The sequence below is a fragment of the Macaca fascicularis genome, chromosome 10 (assembly GCF_037993035.2).
Source record: "Macaca fascicularis isolate 582-1 chromosome 10, T2T-MFA8v1.1".
NCBI lineage: Eukaryota > Metazoa > Chordata > Mammalia > Primates > Cercopithecidae > Macaca > Macaca fascicularis.
Genome location: NC_088384.1, coordinates 107,003,564 through 107,022,935, shown reverse-complemented (window position 1 = coordinate 107,022,935; position 19,372 = coordinate 107,003,564). Strand labels below are relative to the sequence as shown.

At 40.8% G+C, this 19,372-nt stretch overlaps 1 protein-coding gene and 1 pseudogene across 10 annotated transcripts in view; one reads left to right on the top strand and one right to left on the bottom strand.

Annotated features, from left to right (window-relative positions):
• Nucleotides 1-19,372, top strand: part of ADNP (activity dependent neuroprotector homeobox) — a 43,366-nt gene that overhangs the window by 11,755 nt on the left and 12,239 nt on the right. For 3 of the 10 annotated variants that reach the window (XM_045363129.2, XM_074005556.1, XM_005569349.3), the window contains 2 exons: nt 16,885-16,997; nt 18,770-18,862. The exons of 1 other annotated variant lie outside the window; for it this stretch is intronic. In XM_045363129.2, the coding sequence (XP_045219064.1) occupies nt 16,890-16,997; nt 18,770-18,862 (201 nt within the window). In that variant the 5' untranslated portion in view covers nt 16,885-16,889. Of the gene's footprint in view, nt 1-14,241; nt 14,524-14,671; nt 14,785-16,884; nt 16,998-18,769; nt 18,863-19,372 lie in introns of those variants that run through there. 6 more of the 10 variants (XM_065523305.1, XM_045363130.2, XM_074005555.1 and 3 more) reach the window with 5 other exon arrangements.
• On the bottom strand, nt 5,883-11,674 carry LOC107131058 (uncharacterized; annotated as a pseudogene).

The window sequence follows — 19,372 nt, the reverse complement described above, 5'->3', positions numbered from 1 at the left end:
CAGATTCTCCACCTAAGTTAGTGGCCCCAACTCAGCAGCTGTTGCCACCCTTCCTGCTGAGAGTGAACTAAACATGAAGCCTCTTAGGATTTAGTTTGGGACACATCTGATACATCGCCTCTTTTACTGCAAATATTTATTGGATGTCATGTCTGTAAGCCTTTTCTAGGCAGGGATTCATTCATTCAGTCTGCATTTATTGAGTGCCTGCTTTGTTCTAGCCACTGACATAGATGTTAGAGATACAGCAGGGAAAAAAACCAAAGTCCCAGGGTCTCCCTTTGTAACCCAGGCTGAAATATAGTGGCACCATCATAGCTCACTGCAGCTCTAACCATCCTCCCGCCTCAGCCTCCCAAGTAGCTGGGACTATAGGCCTGCACCACCACACCTGGTTATATATATATATATATATATATATTTGTTTTTAAGTAGAGGTTTCACTATATTTACCCAGGCTGGTCTTGAAATCCTGGGCTCAAGCAGTCCTCCCACCTCAGCCTTCCAAAGTGCTGGGAGCTGGGAGCCACACCTGTGAGATGGCACCCTTGTCCTGCTGCATATTTTAAGGGTTCTGTTTAGTCCATCAATTGAGGTTAGGAAAATGAATGTGCTAAAAGATAATATGTAATGATAATAATTTATAGACATAAATGCCGGCCGTATCTGCTAACTATTTCAGGTTGTATTTTACTAAATCTTTGAGATCACCTGTGATGAGCTTTTAAAATAAATAAAACTTGCTGGGCGCGGTGGCTCACGCCTGTAATCCCAGCACTTTGGGCGGCCGAGGTGGGCAGATCACAAGGTCAGGAGATCGAGACCACGGTGAAACCCCGTCTCTACTAAAAATACAAAAAATTAGCTCGGCGCGGTTGTGGGCGCCTGTAGTCCCAGCTGCTCGGGAGGCTGAGGCAGGAGAATGGCGTGAACCCGGGAGGCGGAGCTTGCAGTGAGCTGAGATCGCGCCACTGCACTCCAGCCTGGGCGACAGAGCGAGACTCCGTCTCAAAAAAAAAAATAAAATAAAATAAATAAAACTTTTAAATCACAGTGTGATTATAATTTTTGTATAATTGGTAGGTAATGTGATGAGCCAGGCTGTTTACAGTTAGATTATTGATTTGCTATTAATGAACTACACCAGCATGAGAGAAAACAAACTTCCTTAAAGTGCTAAAATTAGATTTTTCATCATTCTGTTACCTTTCAAAAGCTTTCCATTTCATTTTTCCCAGGACCTCTTCTCTTGCACTTCTGCTTTTGTAGTGGAAACTTAAGGTGATTTGAAAATTTAACATGTGGGAATTCTCTGAAGATCTTTTTTCTACTGCCACACGCTCAAGTCTGCGAAACAAAGTAGTTGAATGTCTCACTGAAGGAACCCCAGCTGTATTAAATCTATTAGTTAAGCCAGGGTGAATCAGGGCCTTCATTGCCAAAAGTAATATGATACACTGTCCCTGGCCTCTTGGAGTGGAGCAGATTTGCCAATAACATGAACTCTCTACCATTTTTTTTTTCTTTAAGTACTTAAAGGTTTTGGAGCCGCCTAGGTTCCATTAATGTATTACTACTCGTATTAAATGATTATAGTGTTAAAAATGGTCTGGAAATTTGTATAGACCTTCAAAATGCTGTGTTACATCCACGGTTTGTTCTAGAGGATCTGTCCTTTACTGGGGAGTATTAACAAATGCCTGATAGTCACATTTTGGTAAAGAGACCCATCAGTGAGAAATGCCCCTGATTTTGAACCCAGACTACGCTGCTGTTGAAATTATAAGCAGACTTTGTCTGCTTCCGTAATCAACACTGCTGCCTTAAATTTCCCAGTAACCACTTAAAAAAAAAAAAAGAATGTGTTTACTTTTAATTGTTGTAAAGTATACATAAACTTTACCATTTTAGCCTTTTTTAATCTTGCAGAACTGAAACTCTATACCTGTTAATAACTCCGTTTCTTCCTTTACCTAGCCCCTGGCAACCACCATTTTACTTTTCTATTCCTATGAATTTGTTTATTCTAAGTACCTCATGAGTGGAATCATACAATATTTGGCCTTTTGTGGTTGATTTTATTCACTTAGTATAATGTTTTCAAGGTTCATGTTGGAACATGTATCAGTACTTTATTCCTTTTCGTGGCTGAATCATATCCCATTATGTGGATATAAACACGTTTCATTTATCAATTGTTTTGAGTTGTTCCTATTTTGGGGGTATTATGAATAATGCTGCTGAGAACGTTGATATACAAGTTTATGTGTGGTCCTGTGTTCCCGCTTCCCAGTTGCTTATGTAACTTTTTGGACTTTTAACTGTTCTCCCAGTTTGACTGGAGCCTGGAGGTAGTTGAGAACAGACAAGCCTCCTATCAACTCCCTCCTTTCAAAAAAGGAAGCCTCTAGTTTCCCAAGGGACTTTCAGAAGAACATGCTTAGAGGATTAACAATGGGAAAATAATAAAGGGGAGACATAGGATACATCTGTTTTTTGAAAAGCTAGCCTGTTATTTAAGGATATCAAGGTTGTGGTTTTCATTTTACAAGATATTGCCCTTATGATTTTGATAGAATCAGATTATTCAGATGTGACTATCTAGTGACTCTTGACCTCCATGGTGATGGTAAGAGTGATTTAAGACAAGTGTCCTCAGAGCTGAATTCTTTCTTCTCTGGATGTGATAGAACCATCTGACTGACTTGAGATGTGTACAGATTCTTAATCTCCGTATTATTGCTTCAGCTGGTTTGGCTGAGCCTTTTAATTTTTGAAGACCATTTCAACCTTGGGTATTGAAGTTCTGGCACTTTCAGATGTATGTAGGGAATATGCTGCTGTTTGTTTTTAGTGAATGTCAGAGATAGAGTTCAGTCTGCATGGGTAATGAGAGGAGTGCTGCATCTTAGGTATGGAGGGTGGCCTTGAGACCCAGCTCGCTCATGGGCAAGCAGTTGCTTCACCTCAGCTGCTAATTTGTAAGATGAGAAGAGTTTAGATTAGGCAACCCCTGGGTTCAGTGATTCAGAGTGCTGCTTTTTCATAACAGATTTCAGTTGAAAGATGGAGTCCAGGCTGGAGTGCAGTGGCACAATCTCGGCTCACTGCAACCTCTGCCTCCTGGGCTCAGGAAATTCTCCTGATGTGATTTGGAAGATGAGTCTCAGTCTTTTGACTTTCCTAAGGCCTGTACTGGACATTTGTTTTTTCGTTTCTGGTTTTGTTTTTCCAACCCTCATTTCAGAAACAGAATGTTTGTGTTCCTGCAGTTGAGGAGACACTGAAGACTGGTGATTGTGATTCAGATTCAGTCCAAACTATCTTTTTCCTCACCAGCTGAACAAGCTAACTCTGAAAAGGCACTGCATATTTTTAAAAATATTTTTTATGTCATATGTATGAAATGGATGCCACTGACACAAATGCACTTTTCAGGGGCATTAATTGAAAAATAATGTCCAGAATTAGGGTAGTGTTGTATCAATTGACATCTCCTGAATATGTCACATCCGAATAACAGTTTATTCAGGGAACTGGGGAGACTGACAAGCTGGAGCATAACTTTGGAGAGTGGCCTGTGAGATCACGGAAGGAATGGTGAGAAGAACTGATCCTGGTTCACTGGGAGAAGAGGGGCGTGTCTTAAAGTTTTGAACGGCTGTCATGTGACTGGGGAATTTATAGCCTAACTGAGAGCTATGGGCAGGTTACACAACATTGTAAAGCTGTCCGGTGTGGAATGAGCTGCCTGGTGGGATTTTGTGCCCCCTCTCACTTGAGGTGATCAGGCAACAATCTTTTAGAGCATGTTTTTTTTGTAGAAAGGATTCACACATGTTGATGGAAAGTGACAAAAAATATTACTTTGACTAAACATTTTTGTATAGAATGCTGTATTTAGATAAAATGTCATCTTTCGCCTTGCATAAATTTACACTAAAGAAATGGTTATAAAAATTACAAAGAATAATTGAGAACAGTTAAAAACTTGAAGAAAATCAGTGTTTATTTTTGGAGGCAGTTTTGTATTTGGTTATCTTTTATTATCAAACTGGGAAAATAGTAAAAGTCCAGTGAAGCTAGTAAAAATAGAGGAATACAGAAACCGCTTATCTTTATTAAGAGTATTATAATACGATTATCCTAGGCAATATAATTGATGTTCATTGTTCAAATTTAGCTTTCAGTACATAAGTGTCGTCATTTGCAAAGTAGTTTTCTTTCTAATCTTCCTGGTTCTCTAACTCCCTCACCCCCCTTTTCAGCCTCAGTACTACTGTACATTTTCCAGTAAGCTTAAGGAAAGAGGAGACTAAACTTTATTTTCTTACCTCTCTCTTGCCGCACAGTTTTATCTGCTAATCCAGAAGATCATTCTGCCCTGGATAGTCAGAATTATGTGTTTTATGGATGGGGGAGGGAGGAGAGGAAAAGGAGGAGGCATCAGAGCTGCCTTTCTATGAAGAGTTTCCGGCATCTGGAGGCTCTTTTGCCCAAGCTTATAGGAGAATGGAAATCAGCTACCTCTGTTCAGGGCTGTGTATTTTAGAAAAAGATTGAGTGGGGTGATTATTTCCAGACTGGCTGTAGGCTCTCAATCTTAAAGCAAAGCTGTATAAGATTAATTTTTTAGGCTGGGCGCGGTGGCTCAAGCCTGTAATCCCAGCACTTTGGGAGGCCAAGACGGGGCGGATCACGAGGTCAGGAGATCGAGACCATCCTGGCTAACGCGGTGAAACCCCGTCTCTACTAAAAAGTACAAAATACTAGCCGGGCGAGGTGGCGGCGCCTGTAGTCCCAGCTACTTGGGAGGCTGAGGCAGGAGAATGGCTTAAACCCAGGAGGCGGAGCTTGCAGTGAGCTGAGATCCAGCCACTGCACTCCAGCCTGGGCAACAGAGCAAGACTCCGTCTCAAAAAAAAAAAAAAAAAAATTAATTTTTTTAAATTGCAAATATATAAACCTTTTTGCAACTGGTTTGATTTAAATGTAGGGCTTAATGGCACATGTAAATAAAGTATGTTCACTAGTTCAGATGCAAATCCTAAAATAGAAACAGTAAAGGCTTATTTGCTATAAGAAGAAATAGGGTTTTACTGTGACCACAGTTTTTGATTCAATGAGTGATATAGACAGGTATTAAATATGTTGCTGAGGGAAAGGTAGGAAGGAAAGACAATGTGTAAATACAAGAATGATGGTTTTTTCTTTCAACATTTTATTTTTTAGTTTCTGAAACACACATCAATATATTTTGTTACATATCATTTTAACAAGCTTGACTTTTTTTCAATATAAAATGACTTGATATAGGTACTTTAAAACTTTCTTTTTTAAAAACCATACATTTTATCTTGGGAAAGCTTATCAAAAAAAAAATACACGTGTACATGAGTTGTTTTTCATTACTTTAGAGCACAACCCCCAACTTAAAATGTGGTCCACTAAAATATGTAAATATTCCTCCTGTCACAAAAATAAAATCTCATGGTTGGGGAAAAATAATATTTGGCATAGGCCTGAGTGAGCTTGAAAAAAAAGTTAGGATGTTTAACTGTATGGAGGAACATCACGGAGGGAGTCCATCTAGAACCATCTAGCAGAAGAACTAGCCTGTTGCTATTGGAGCTAATCTGTTTCAGAGACTGATACAAGGTGCATGCTCGGGGGGTACTGAAGATTCACAACAGCCACGGAATCACTTACTCAGAATTAGCCGAAATTCAGTATACAAGAATATATGACAACAGTAGAACAATGTCAATAGTTATTCAGTGCCCGGAAAGCAAGCTGTAAGTTTAGAACAAGAACCTCAACAGGAACAATAGTCAACATGTTTATAAGACTTTGAAGGTGAGAAAACATTTGCAGATGATGTCTTGTGCCCAAGTACGTTATTTTCCAGCACACTAGGGACAGCATCACAACATATAAAGTAAGAAGAAATCCAAGCTGTTTAATCTTCTACCATTCTCTTGAGTATTAAACCCAGGCCACCTTTGGCCACTTGTGAGGTTTCTTTTCTTCTTTATTCTCTATGTAAATATTGCTTCTTGGGACACCAGCAGTTTTGCTTCTTCACTCTTATCACAGGCTAAGTGTGGAGGGGTGTTACCCTCAGTGTCTTGGATGTTTGTGGATGCTTTGTAATACAGAAGGATATGAATCATCTTCAAGTTACCCTTGGCTGTGGCCCGGTACTTTGCTGTAGCCTCATAATGATCCTTACCATCTGGATTAGCCTCACCTTCTAGTAACATGACGGCAATCTCATGCCTGTTTTTGGAAACTGCATGATGTAGGGGAGTAGAGCCATTTTGATTGACAGCATTCACTTGAGCACCTTTTCCAGAAGGGCTTTTACAGTCTTATTCTGGCCAGCACAAACAGCAGTCTATAGAAGAGACCAACATTGCATAGTATTTATCATTTACTGGCACTCCAAGTTGAAACAAAAATTCAGCAATTTAATGTATGTCTGGTTGAGCCTGCCCAATGCAGTGCACTTGTGTCCTGGTCAGTTCTCATAGCCAGGGATTTATTAGCCAGAATCCTCTCCTTCACCTCCTCCAGCTTTCCGCTGTAGGCCCAGTTGCAGACCGTTAGGTTAGACACACACCCTTCTGTTTTGTTTTCCCAGGATTGATGTTTTCTTTCTGATTAGTTTTTATCTTAACAGGTACTGAATGTTTCCACAGAGACATAACAAAATCTGTTCTTTAAATAGAAGTGTCGTCACAGGTAGCGGTTAACTGATGCTTTGATTCTGTTCATGAGAATCAAATGCTTGTCCCTCTTAGAAAATTGCCAGCGTAACTTGACATTTTTTAGTTAGATCATTGGTTTAAAGAAACTTCAAAAGTCTTCCTCTTAAACCCCAGTGGGGGTTATAAGATATATGTAAAAATTCTTGCATCAGCATCAGTTGGAGTAATTTAAGTATCAAGGGTCTGAAATTCTTACATAGTAACTTGGGTTGATGTTATCAAAAAATGAAATTGTTTATATCATAGTAGCCTGATTGTCTTCCTCATTTTTATTAACTTAGAAAATACAGCTACCTTTTTTTTTTTTTTTTTTTGACAGAGTCTCACTCTGTTGCCCAGGCTGGAATGCAATGGCGTGATCTCTGCTCACTGCAACCCCCACCTCCCAGATTCAAACGATTCTCAGGCCTCAGCCTCCCAAATAGCTAGGATTACAGGTATGTGCCACCATGCACAACTAATTTTATTGTATTTTTAGTAGAGATGGGGTTTCACCATGTTGGCCAGGCTGGTCGCCAACTCCTGGCCTCTAGTGATTGCCTGCCTTGGCCTCCCAAAGTGCTGGGTTTACAGACATGAGCCATGGTGCCCATCCTGACAGCTGCCGTTTTCTTCACTAGTGATAGCATCATTTCTAGCCCTTGATTCCACACTCTTCTCTTCTCCCAACCCCAGGTAAAAGATAATCCCAGAGAGACTGTGTTTTTCTTTACAACTTTAGGGTAGAAATGTTTTTTAAAAAAATCACACTGTAAACTTTTATTTTCTGATCCTGTAGGTTTACTGTGGATTCCCTATCACTTCATACTTTGATCAGACTAATGTTATTTGGTGAAGATTTTCAGTAAACTGTCAGAATTCTTCTGTAGCCATCAAACTTCATGCTTTGGTTTGATTGCCCACTAGGCCCAGATTCTACATTTCGGTAACCTGCCACTTTTGCATAAATTTGCATCACAGGCTTAGTTTAGATTAGTGACTATTTCCTGGAGGTACTGGTGGCAGGGAACCTTTTTTTCTCTCTTTCAACCTGAGCACTGCTAGTTTTTATCTTTTTTATATTTCACCTAAGATTCCTTTGGAAACAAGGATTTCACAGCTTTTAAAAAAAAGTTTGAAGCTAGGTGCAGTGGCTCACACCTGTAATCCCAGCGCTTTGGGAGGCCGAGGCAGGCAGATCACTTGAGGTCAGGAGTTCGAGACCAGCCTGGCCAACATGCCGAAACCCCATCTCTACTAAAAATATAAAAAAATTAGGCCAGTCTGGTGGCACGTGCCTGTAATCCCAGCTGCTCGAAAGACTGAGGTGGGAGAATCGCTGGAACCTGGGAGGCAGAGGTTGCAGTGAGCTGAGATCACACCACTGCACTGCAGCCTAGGTAACAGAGGGAGACTCCATCTCAAAAAAATAAATGAGATTTGAAAATCACTGGTTTAGGCTAAGTGCAGCTTATGTTTAGGTGTTAACCAGGAAGAAGTAACGATCCTTGTGTAGCTCTCAGTGAAATATTAGAGATTCTTTTCCTAGTGGAAATGAAAGTTTTGCATTCACTAGTGTAACTGATACATTAATCATCACTTTGGGATATGTTCAGGTTTGGGTTCCCGAACATTGTAAAGTAGCAAAGTTATACCTGCAGTTGAAGGAAAGTAGGACACACTATGACATACTAGATCCGCACTTGAAATAGTTTAAAATGTGATCTGGACAAGTTTGGACTTGGAGGCTAGCTTTTTCTTCTGGCTCATCTGTGCCTGTTCAGAGGTGTTCGGCTGGGTTGTCTTTTGCTTATCTAAAACAGGTTTATCGTTTTGTTTGTTTTGTCTTTGTTTTGTTTTACTTTCAGATGATACTAGTAAATGCTTTTCTGCTTTTTTTCTTCCCCTAAAAATACAGACTATACGGTGCCATCCTTGATGTGGTAGCTCTGCAGAACTACCATAGACAAGTTCCACTGATTCTTGGTGTGTCAGATCCTGCAGACCTTACCTTGAGCCTGCTAAACTAGGACTGTCATCTGTTGGGTGATTATCTGTCTGCCTGACCCAGAAGAAGCTGAGTACAGCCTCTGACTAGATCCAGGGCTTTTGGCAGAGCAGTTGTTTCATAAATGATTGTGATTGTTGGTCAGTTAATTACCTCTTTGCTTAAAGTTCACAGTTACCGATGTTATGTCATCATCCTTCCACTATACAGTGAGCTTACAAATATTTTTTCCTCTTGAGCCAGGTTCTCTGTACCTCTTGGTACATGGAGTAAATGTTTTTACTTTTGATACTTGGAAGAGAGAGAGGATCAGATTTTTTTTAATTAAAAATTTTTATGTGTATTAATTTAAGGGATACAAGTGCAGTTTTGTTACATAGACATATTGTTCAGTGGTGAAATCTGGGCTTTTAGGGCTGGGTGTGGTGGTTCATGCCTCTAATCCCAGCACTTTGGGAGGCCAAGGTGGGCAGATCACTTGCGGTCAGGAGTTCAAGACCAGCCTGGCCAAGATAGCAAAACCCCGTCTCTACTCAAAATACAAATATTCGCCGGGTGTGGTGGCACATACCTGTAATCTCAGCTACTCAGGAGGCTGAGGCAGAATTGCTTGAACCTGGGAGGCGGATGTTGCAGTGAGCCAAGATCACGCCATTGCACTCCAGCCTGGGCAACAAGAGTAAAACTGTCTCAAAAAAAAAAAAAGAAATCTGGGCTTTCAGTGTATCCATCACCCAAATAATGTACAAGGATACCTTATTCAGTCAATGTTGCTAGGAAAATTGGATTACCATGATGCAGAAGAATGAAACTAGACCCTTATCTGTCACCGTATACAGAAATCAGCTCAAGATAGAAAAAAGACTCAAAGTGAGACCTGAAACTAGGGAAACCTAGGGAAAACTCTCGTGGACATTGATCTAGGCAAAGAATTCATGACTAAGACCTCAAAAGCACAACCAACAAAACCAAAAGAAGATGGGACTTAAACTGAAAAGTTTCTGCACAGATACATATATTATGCGTATGGTTTTACTTTATCTGTAGCCTAGGGCCTAGATGAATCTCAGATTTTCATTCCAGCTGTCTGACTCTTGCTTTGTAAGAAAGCACATGAATAGGATTTGGGCCTGGATTAGTACAACTTTAATGTTTGGGCCCTAATCAGTAGATGTGGGTATAATTTGCAAGGGCTAATAGGAATGAGTATCTTGTTCACTCAACAGTGTTAGTCTCCAAAATTGAATGTTGGCTGGGCACAGTGGCCCATACCTGTAATCCCAGCACTTCACGGAGTCGAGGTAAGAAGATCACTTGAGCTCAAGAGTTGGAGACCAGCCTGGGCAGCATAGGGAGGACCCCTATTAAATTTTTTTTTTAATTAGCTGAATGTGGTGGCGTCTACCTCTAGTCTCATCTACTTTCGAGGCTGAGGCAGAAGGATTGCTTGAGCCCGGAGAATTGAGGCTGCAGTGAGCTGTGATCATACCACTGCAGTCCAGCCTGGGTAATACAGAGTGAGACCCTTTCTCAAAAATAATAATGGTGGAACGTTTACATGTAGTTCATCAGGTGGCATGTGCTTACCAAAAAGCTAGTTACTCTCTATTTATTTTAAAGGCAGGACCTTAGTCTGTCACCCAGTCTGGAGCGCAGTGGCACGATCATTGCTCACTGCAGCCTTGAACTCCTGGGCTCAAATGATCCTCCCACCTCAGCCCCCTGTATCTAGGACTACAGGTCCACACCCGTTTCTGCATAGGTCTTGCTGTGTTGCTCAGTCTGGTCTCAAACCCGGCCCCCTAACATGCTGGGATTATGGGTGTGAGACATTGTACCCACACCTAGTTACTTTCAGTTGTAAATAAAACACTTGAAAATGTTAATTCTATTATTAATAGGTCATTGAGCTTTCTCTGAATTATTTATAATTTAGGTTGTTTAACTCTTTTCATATAGTGTTTTTTGTTTTTTCACTTGATGAAATCAGAGCCAAAGCATTTTTTAGAGTAACTTTCATCTTACAAACTCCTATTCTTTTTACTAGACCCAGTTCACAAGTGTAACTATTTTGCATAAATACCCTATCTTGGTCGGCATGGTGGCTCACGCCTGTAATCCCAGCACTTTGGGAGGCCAAGGTGGGTGGATCAAGAGGTCAGGAGATCGAGACCATCCTGGCTAACACGGTGAAACCCCATCTCTACTAAAAATATAAAAAATTAGCCAGGCATGGTGGCAGGCGCCTGTATGCTCAGCTACTCAGGAGGCTGAGGCAGGAGAATGGCGTGAACCAGGGAGGCGGAGCTTCCAGTGAGCCGAGATCGTGCCATTGCATTCCATCCTGGGCGACAGCAAGACTCCGTCTCGAAAAAAAAAAAATACCCTATCTTCCCTCTTAATTATTTACTTTCTCTTCTGTGTCCCACTGCCCAGTGGGTCTGTCAAGACTTTTGGTTGTGAGTGACATGAACTTAGGCAGAAACGATAATGTGTTTGTTTATATATATTGGAAAAGGCTGGCGTAGGGAAGTGCTGTTCTTCAGGCACAGCTGCATCGAGGACCTTAAACAATATCAATAGGGATTGTTCTCTTTGCTTGCTTCATGTGATGGCAGGTCCCAACTCTTGTTTTCAGTGTCAGTGTCAGCCCTGTTTAGGGGACATGTCCAACTCTACTGGTCATTATCTTACATAGATGAAATATTCTTAGCTAGTCAAACTGAGTCATGTATACTCTGCTCTGCTGGAAAAGCGACTTTCTCTCTTCCATCAATTGTGGCAGAGGCGGCTCCAAGAGGAGGCTGGGCAGGCAAAAACAAATGTCTAAACCCTACTGACTGAGGGCTGGCTGGCTATGTGTATTCCAACCTGGAAGAAATGGACTGTTGAAGGGGAAGAACCATGTCTTATTCATCTCTATTCCTAGCGCGTTGAGTGGCTAATTGCAAGTGCTTTAAAAATGATTGTCTAACAGATGAACAATATATGGGTTTGTTAAATTGGATATTTTTCCTTTTTTATGTCATGAGCTGAAAGGTTTGGCTAAAGGGAGCTATTTCTCCTTGGTATTGGAATAATGATGCTCCTCTGATTTTTGTTTTGTTTTGTTTTTTTGAGACAGAGTTTTGCTCTTGTCGCCCAGGCTAGAGTGCAATGGCGCGATTTAGGCTCACCGCAACCTCCGCCTCCCGGATTCAAGCGATTCTCCTGCCTCAGCCTCCCAAGTAGCTGGGATTATAGGCATGCTCCACCACACCCAGCTAATTTTGTATTTTTGTTAGAGATGGGGTTTCTCCATGTTGGTCAGGCTACTCTCCTGACTTCAGGTGATCTGCCTGCCTTGGCCTCCTAAAGTGCTGGGATTACAGGCATGAGCCACCACACCAGGCAAATTTTTTTTTTTTTTTTTTTTTTTTTTTAATGGCCATGCTGATAAGGAGGCAAAAGAGAAAGGATTAGCTATCAAGGGGCAAATCTGGGGAGACAGTATGCCCATCTTTCCACATGTCAAAACCCATCTCTGGGACAATTTTTGGCATTAGTGTTAAGGTTTCTTTCTCCCTAAGAGTAATAATTATCTATATTTTAGTTTTTAGCTCTCTTTGCATTCAAAAGTGAGGAAAGGACCCTGAATTTCAGGCAGAGACAATTTCTTATCTATTCTGTTCCCACCCCTCAGTTACTTAAATATAGATCCCTTGTCCAGACTTGTAAAGGAGAATCAAATAGATAACATTAATGAACCCTGGAGCCAGCTATTGATTTGAACTTATGTTTCTTAACAGCAAGCAGTAGATGCAAAGAAACATAGGGTCCTTCTGTTCTTTTTCTTATCATCCATAATGATTGACTGATAGAGTTTGATTGAAACTTTTTCCAAGGAATTGTTTGGCTTGTTATAGTTCAAAAAGCCCACAAGAAAGGGTAACAATGGCCCCTTCTGGGATGGGGAGCTGCGTGGCTGGTGGGATAGGAGTGAAAAGGAAGCCTTCTTTGCTTATATTTCTGAATTGTGTGCTTGTTTTATCTACTGAGAAAGTATTTAAAGCAAAAAAAAAACAAAAACAAAAATATTTGCAAATGCTTTTGAAGGTGCCAATGTATATGACTGTTATTTCAGCTCCAAATGGAGAAAATCTTAGAGAAATGACCTCCATGAGCAAACGCATGGAGGGCACACACTTATCTGGAGAAAGGGACATTATGGAATTTCCAAGGTTATTAGGAATGTCAGAAATAGGCATATGAAGAGCATTATAATCTTTACACTGAAAAGATGTAGAATGTTCTGAGTTAACGTGAACATAGATTCCTGGCCAGGCATGGTGGTGCACACCTGTAATCCCAGCACTTTGGGAGGCCAAAGCCAGCAGATCGCTTGAGCTCAGGAGTTCAGGACAAGCTTGGGCAACGTGGCAAAACCCCATCTCTACCAAAAAACAAAAACAAAAATATAGCCAGGCGTGGTAGTGTGCACCTGTAGTCCCAGCTGCCTGGTGGGGCTGAGGTGGGAAGATGACTTGTGCCCAGGAGGTTGAGGCTGCAATGAGCTGTGATTGCACCACTACACTCCAGCCTGGATGAAAAGTGGAACTCTGGCCAGGCGCAGTGGCTCACACCTGTAATCTCAGCACTTTGGGAGGCTGAGGCAGGTGGATCACCTGAGGTCAGGAATTTGAGACCAGACTGGGCAACATGGTGAAACCCCGTCTGTACTAAAAATACAAAAATTAGTGTGATGTGGTGACACGCACCTGTAATCCCAGCTACTCAGGAGGCTGAGGAGGAGAATTGCTTGAACCCGGGGGGCAGAAGTTGCAGTGAGCTGAGATTGTGCATTGTACTCCAGTCTGGGCAACAGGCAAAACTCTGTCTCAAAAAAGGCCGGGCGTGGTGGCTCACACCTGCAATCCTAGCACTTTGGGAGGCTGAGTTGGACATATCACGAGGTCAGGAGATCGAGACCATCCTGGCTAACACAGTGAAACCTTGTCTCTACTAAAAATACAAAAAATTAGCCAGGCATGGTGGTGGGCGCCTGCAGTCCCAGCAACTGGGGAGGCTGAGGCAGGAGAATGGCATGAACCCGGGAGGCAGAGGTTGCAGTGAGCCGAGATCCCGCCACGGCACTCCAGCCTGTGCGACAGAGCGAGACTCCGTCTCAAAAAAAAAAAAAAAAAATACAGATTCCTCTTAGTTACTAAGCCTACAGCAAAATAACATTTTTTTGGTACAGCATTTCCCAGTAAGCAGTGTCACTGCTTTATTTATAAACCTTTTAAATTCAAAATAGATAAGTAAACCCAACACCAACTCTGTGGCTGAAATACCGCTTTTTATAAATTACAAGTTTCTTACAACTAAGTTCCCTTATGGGCATACTCACTTTTTCAGAAAAAAATACCTACCAGGCAGTGAGATGCTTCATCTTAATGTCTTAAACCAACTTTTTAAGCTGTGGGTAGGCACTTAGGAGAATGGGTTTTTCTTTCCCCCAAGCTACCGCTTGATTCTTCTTAATGTTTTCTGTAGACTAATGACCCCAGTGGTGGCTACATTTCCAAATCTTTCTGTCTTTGTTTTTCTAAGATTGTTGAGCCACTGATCCAGGAGGCAGGGAAACCATTAATGTCTGGCTTCTGGACACATCTCTTATGAAGTGTGAAGCAGAGTTGACTCAGGAAGTTCCCAAAGAACTGAATTTTGGCCCAAAGAGAGTTTATGAAATGAATAGAGAAACAAGACGTCTCCTCCCAGTCTTAGGTATCTGTGGGCATCCATTTTAATGCCTGGTTTCTTCAGAATTAGCCTGTGACACTTTTCTGTATTTCTGAAATATTTTTCTAGCATGTGCTTCTCTCTAAAAGACCTGATTTGTAGTAACTGTGTTTGTTTTTTGTTTGTTTTTGAGACGAAATCTCACTCTGTCACCAGGCTGGAGTGCAGTGGTGTGATCTTGGCTCACTGCAACCTCCGTCTCCCAGGTTCAAGCGATTCTCCTGCCTCAGCCTCCTGGGACTACAGGCAGGTGCCACTATGCCTAGCTAATTTTTTGTATTTTTAGTAGAGATGGGGTTTCACCATGTTGGCCAGGCTGTTCTTGATCTCTTGACCCCTTGTAATCTGCTCGCCTCAGCCTCCCAAAGTGTTGGGATTACAGGTGTGGGCCACCGCGCCCAGCGTGTAGTAATCGTTTTAAAGGAAGCAAGTGATAAAGAATTTGCTGATTTTAAGCCACCACAAAAAAGATGGTTTAAAATAATTTAGCAATACAATTTAGACGAAAAATAATTGATTTGGTCTTAATTTATATCAGAAGTGACTTCTAAGTCTGTAGTTGGCTTCACAATAGTCAGATTATTAGCAGAGCAGAGAGGGCAGGGGACATCACAGTCATTGCTTCATAGTGAGCAGCAATTCTATCTTGAGTATGATAAGGCTGAGAAGGTTTTTTCAAAATACTTTTCATTTTTGGCCCCAGTTATTCTTTGGTACTTTATATAGAATATTTTGAGACTTCTAAGTTAGAGTAACATACCCAGTTTGAAAATTTCTAGGGGTTACTGTTTGATTTTGGTAGATTTCACGCTCTCCTTTTATTTCCCATTTTTTGTAGTTAACGTTGATTTTGGATTAGAGTAATAAATGAGGCAACATTTTATTACATTTGGATTAGTTGACTTGCCATTTACAGATGATATTAGTATTACAGAGTAACAGCCTTTATTAATTAGAAAACTGGATTTGCATATATTAAATTTTAATTCCTGGTGCTTTGCCTTTTGTTTTTGCTATTTTGGGTTTTAGAACTTGACATCCTGTGAAATTGTGTTACATTTGGATTATTGATAAATTTTTACCATATTATGGAAAGCATTTATGATCTCATTAGAAACCATACATATTCTCAGTTGCCCAAGTTTTACTGATTTTATTTTCTCATTAAAGACAAACTTTTGTTTTAAGGAACTTGGGAAAGTTGGTCTATCTAATTTAATGTATGAGGTCATTAAAATAATTTTTCAGTTCCCTCACATACATACAGGCTTTTCATTTTTTCAAAAGGATCCTCCTTAAAGTCTGTAACAGTTAACATTTGTGAGTGCCTTTGCCCAGGTATGTTGCCCAGGTATGTTGCCCAGGTATGTTGCAGGAGTGGGGGCATGTGTTGGTCGAGTCATATATCATTACTGTCTTTAGTTTGGGAAGTATACAGAAACTTAAGGTTTTTAGTTTTTGTTTGTTTGGTTTTTTTTAAGAATACCATAGCAGTAGGCAGGACAGTTCCAATTCAACAAAAACCTCTTTACCCTGGCACTCAAAACTGTATAATGATGATGAACTGGTAAACATTTTTCTGTTTTCAGATGTTCAACATCAAAAGGAGAAAAGAACACTTGATTTAAAAATAATTGATTGCTATTGTTTCTCTAATTTTCAACTTGAAGTTCATTGCTGAACTGTTTTTTTAAAGTCTTATCAGAATTACGCCAGATTAGACTCATAGTCAAAATGTCCTATTAAAAACTGGGAAGATCAGAGAGTACTTATTTTGCCTGCCTGCTTTAAGTATTCAAAGTATAGTAGATACGTGCCTGGCTCAGTGGCTCACACCTGTAATCCCAGCACTTTGGGATGCCAAGGCGGGAGGATGGCTTGAGTCCAGGAGTTTGTGACCAGCCTGGGCAACATAGTGAGACCTAGTCTCTACAAAAAAATAATTTTTTTAATTAGTTGGGCGTAGTGGCGCACTCCTGGAGTCCCATCCTCTTGGGAAGCTTAGGCGAGAGGATCACTTGAGCCCAGAAGGTTGAGACTGTGGTGAACCGTGAGTGCACTGCAGTCATGAACCATGAGTGCACTGCACTGCACTCCAGCCTGCGTGACAGAGCAAGACTCTGTCTTAAAAAAAGGATGGATGGATGGATCATGGATGGATGGATGGATAAGTCGAGCCATATGCACATGCAAGCGTGTGTGTCTGTGTGTGTACACACTAGATGAGGATACCTGTGCACCTTTTTTGTCAGATGGGTAGGGTTTATGATCCTGTCATCAGTGGAATTAGTGAATATTACAAGTTGTACGTGTTTTGACTTTGACTTAAATTTTTTTTTCCAATAGAAACTATGTTCCAACTTCCTGTCAACAATCTTGGCAGTTTAAGAAAAGCCCGGAAAACTGTGAAAAAAATACTTAGTGACATTGGGTTGGAATACTGTAAAGAACATATAGAAGTAAGTAGCATGTCATTTTTAAATTTTAACATGACTCAGCTTCTGATCCATTACTTTGTGTCAGTGGCCATGATGGCTAAATCTTAGATGTGATTCTGAATTTCAGCCACAGCAGTAGCTCACGAAAGCATTCTCAACAGCGTAACTTGTGCCTTTCTCCCTAAAATGGGCTTTTTCATTTTTGCATCCTGAAGCAAAAGGCTACCATTGAGGACTTAAGCATGTCAGGCATTGAACTAGGTGTCGTAAAGTTGTCTATACGTTTAATCCTTAGAACAACCATGGAGGTGGGAGGCAGTGTAGCAATTCTTATCTACACTTTACAGATGAAGAACTAATAAATAGGCCCAGCCTTGCAACTGAGAAAGTGGCAGTGTCTGTGGGACTCAAAGCCTGTTCTCATTCTGATACGCTTGAATGTTCTGGTTGACCTTCTAATTGTTGAGGCATGCTTGTGTGGGTGCTTGTCGTCTCTTTCCTTAGGATTTGAGCATTTGTTGCCCCTTTTGACCCATCATAGACTATTACTTTCCCCCTTGTATAACAGTTTGGGCTTTATCAACTGTTTTTCAAGCTGTTTTATTCTATGAGCTTTATAACAGCCCTGTGGGATAGCCATGCAGTGGTCTCCTCCTTTTCAACATCTCACTGTTTCAGGTCTTATGGTTTGTTGGTCAAAATCCCTGAATGAAAAGAAATGTTTGAAGCTGTTTCCCCTACTAACCTTTAAGTTCTAGCTGGCTAGGGACCATAGCTACCTTGTTTATCCATTTAGCCCCAGCACCTAGTACAGTGTTTTGCACATAATAGGTGGTCAGTAAATGTTTGAATGGAATTGGAAGTAAAAAAGCAAATTCATTCATGCAACAGGTTTTCTTATTTTGAGTTCCACTAATAACACTTGAAGAGTATGTCATGGAAACTGAAGCTGCTCAAAAGTCGACTTCTCTAGTTATGTTGTTCCAAGTGTGGAAGTAGCCCGTCTCCAACCCCAAAGTTCAGGTAGATCTGCCCAAATGAAACAGTCCATTCACTTTGCACTCTGTGGGGTCATCTTCATAGAAATAATTGCAACATCACAGTACATTTTCTATCATGCATTTGATTTGTTCCTCCTATGATTATTTATGTGTAGACTTCATTTTCCACCTTGAACTGTGAACTTTTTAGGAACAAGTGGGATTTTACCCTAAGACTTTCAATCTTCCTAGTCTGGAGGGAAGTGGACCATTAAATTTTTTCATGAGAGTATAAATTTAACATCATACTGCTTAACTTTCTTTGAATAGCTTTCTTTCTGCCTTTTTGGGTTTGAAATTTCTGAGTTTTCTTTCTGATCTGATCTCCTGCCCCCTTCCCTCAAAAAACTTTTTTTTTCTTTTGCACAGAACCAGAAATATCTGCAGTGCTATAAGCAAACATTGCTATTTTAGATGTGATTCCAGTACTGTAACTGACAAGTTACAGTACTCTAATGAAAAGTGCTTTGATATTAGTGTGTGGCTGAATTTTTTTACTTAATTAGAACTTCCAGCAGTTTCCTTGGAAACCTGGCTGACCATCAGGAAAGTGGTTGGTTGATACAAAATGTAGACTGCAACTTCCATATGCCTTTTTATATTTAAGAGCCTCATCACTCCTAGTTTAAGTCCTTGTTGACGTTGGTTTTCCTGTGCCTCTCCCCATCTTAGTTAAGAGGTGGGATTTACATGTAAGATGAGGTTAGCATTTATACCACTATGTTTTTGTAAACTTCTTTCACTGTTTTCTAGGATTTTAAACAATTTGAACCTAATGACTTTTATTTGAAAAACACTACATGGGAGGATGTAGGCCTGTGGGATCCTTCACTTACGAAAAACCAGGTAAGTGGCACAGGAGGCCTCAGGTAGCAGCTGCTTGGTGTAGTGGCACAGGAGGCCTCCTCAGATGGCAGCTGCTTGGTGTGGTGGCACAGGAGGCCTCCTCAGATGGCAGCTGCTTGGTGTACTCCTCTCAGCTCTAGGCCTTTGATAGCAATGCAGTGATTGTGGGCAAATGCCAAACATCAAAAGTATCAAAATTGCATTTCATATTTTCCCGACCAGTGGGAAGACTAAGAAAAACTTTTTGTTTGTGGTTTTTTGTCATTGGACTGAAACTTGAGGTGTAAGAAGAAAAGGAAATTTTGTTACTTAAAAGTTATGAAGCCTGCTGTATCCCACCATTTCCCCGAAAAGTGCTCTGGCTCTATTTTTCTGCATCTGTGTTGCTGCTATTATTTTTTCTGCACAGAAAAAGACAAGACCCTTCCTTATATTTAAGCTTTTTTTATTTCTCTGTGTTAATGGCACCCAACTTCTATGGGAGGCCTGGGGAGGTGACTCTGTAGGATG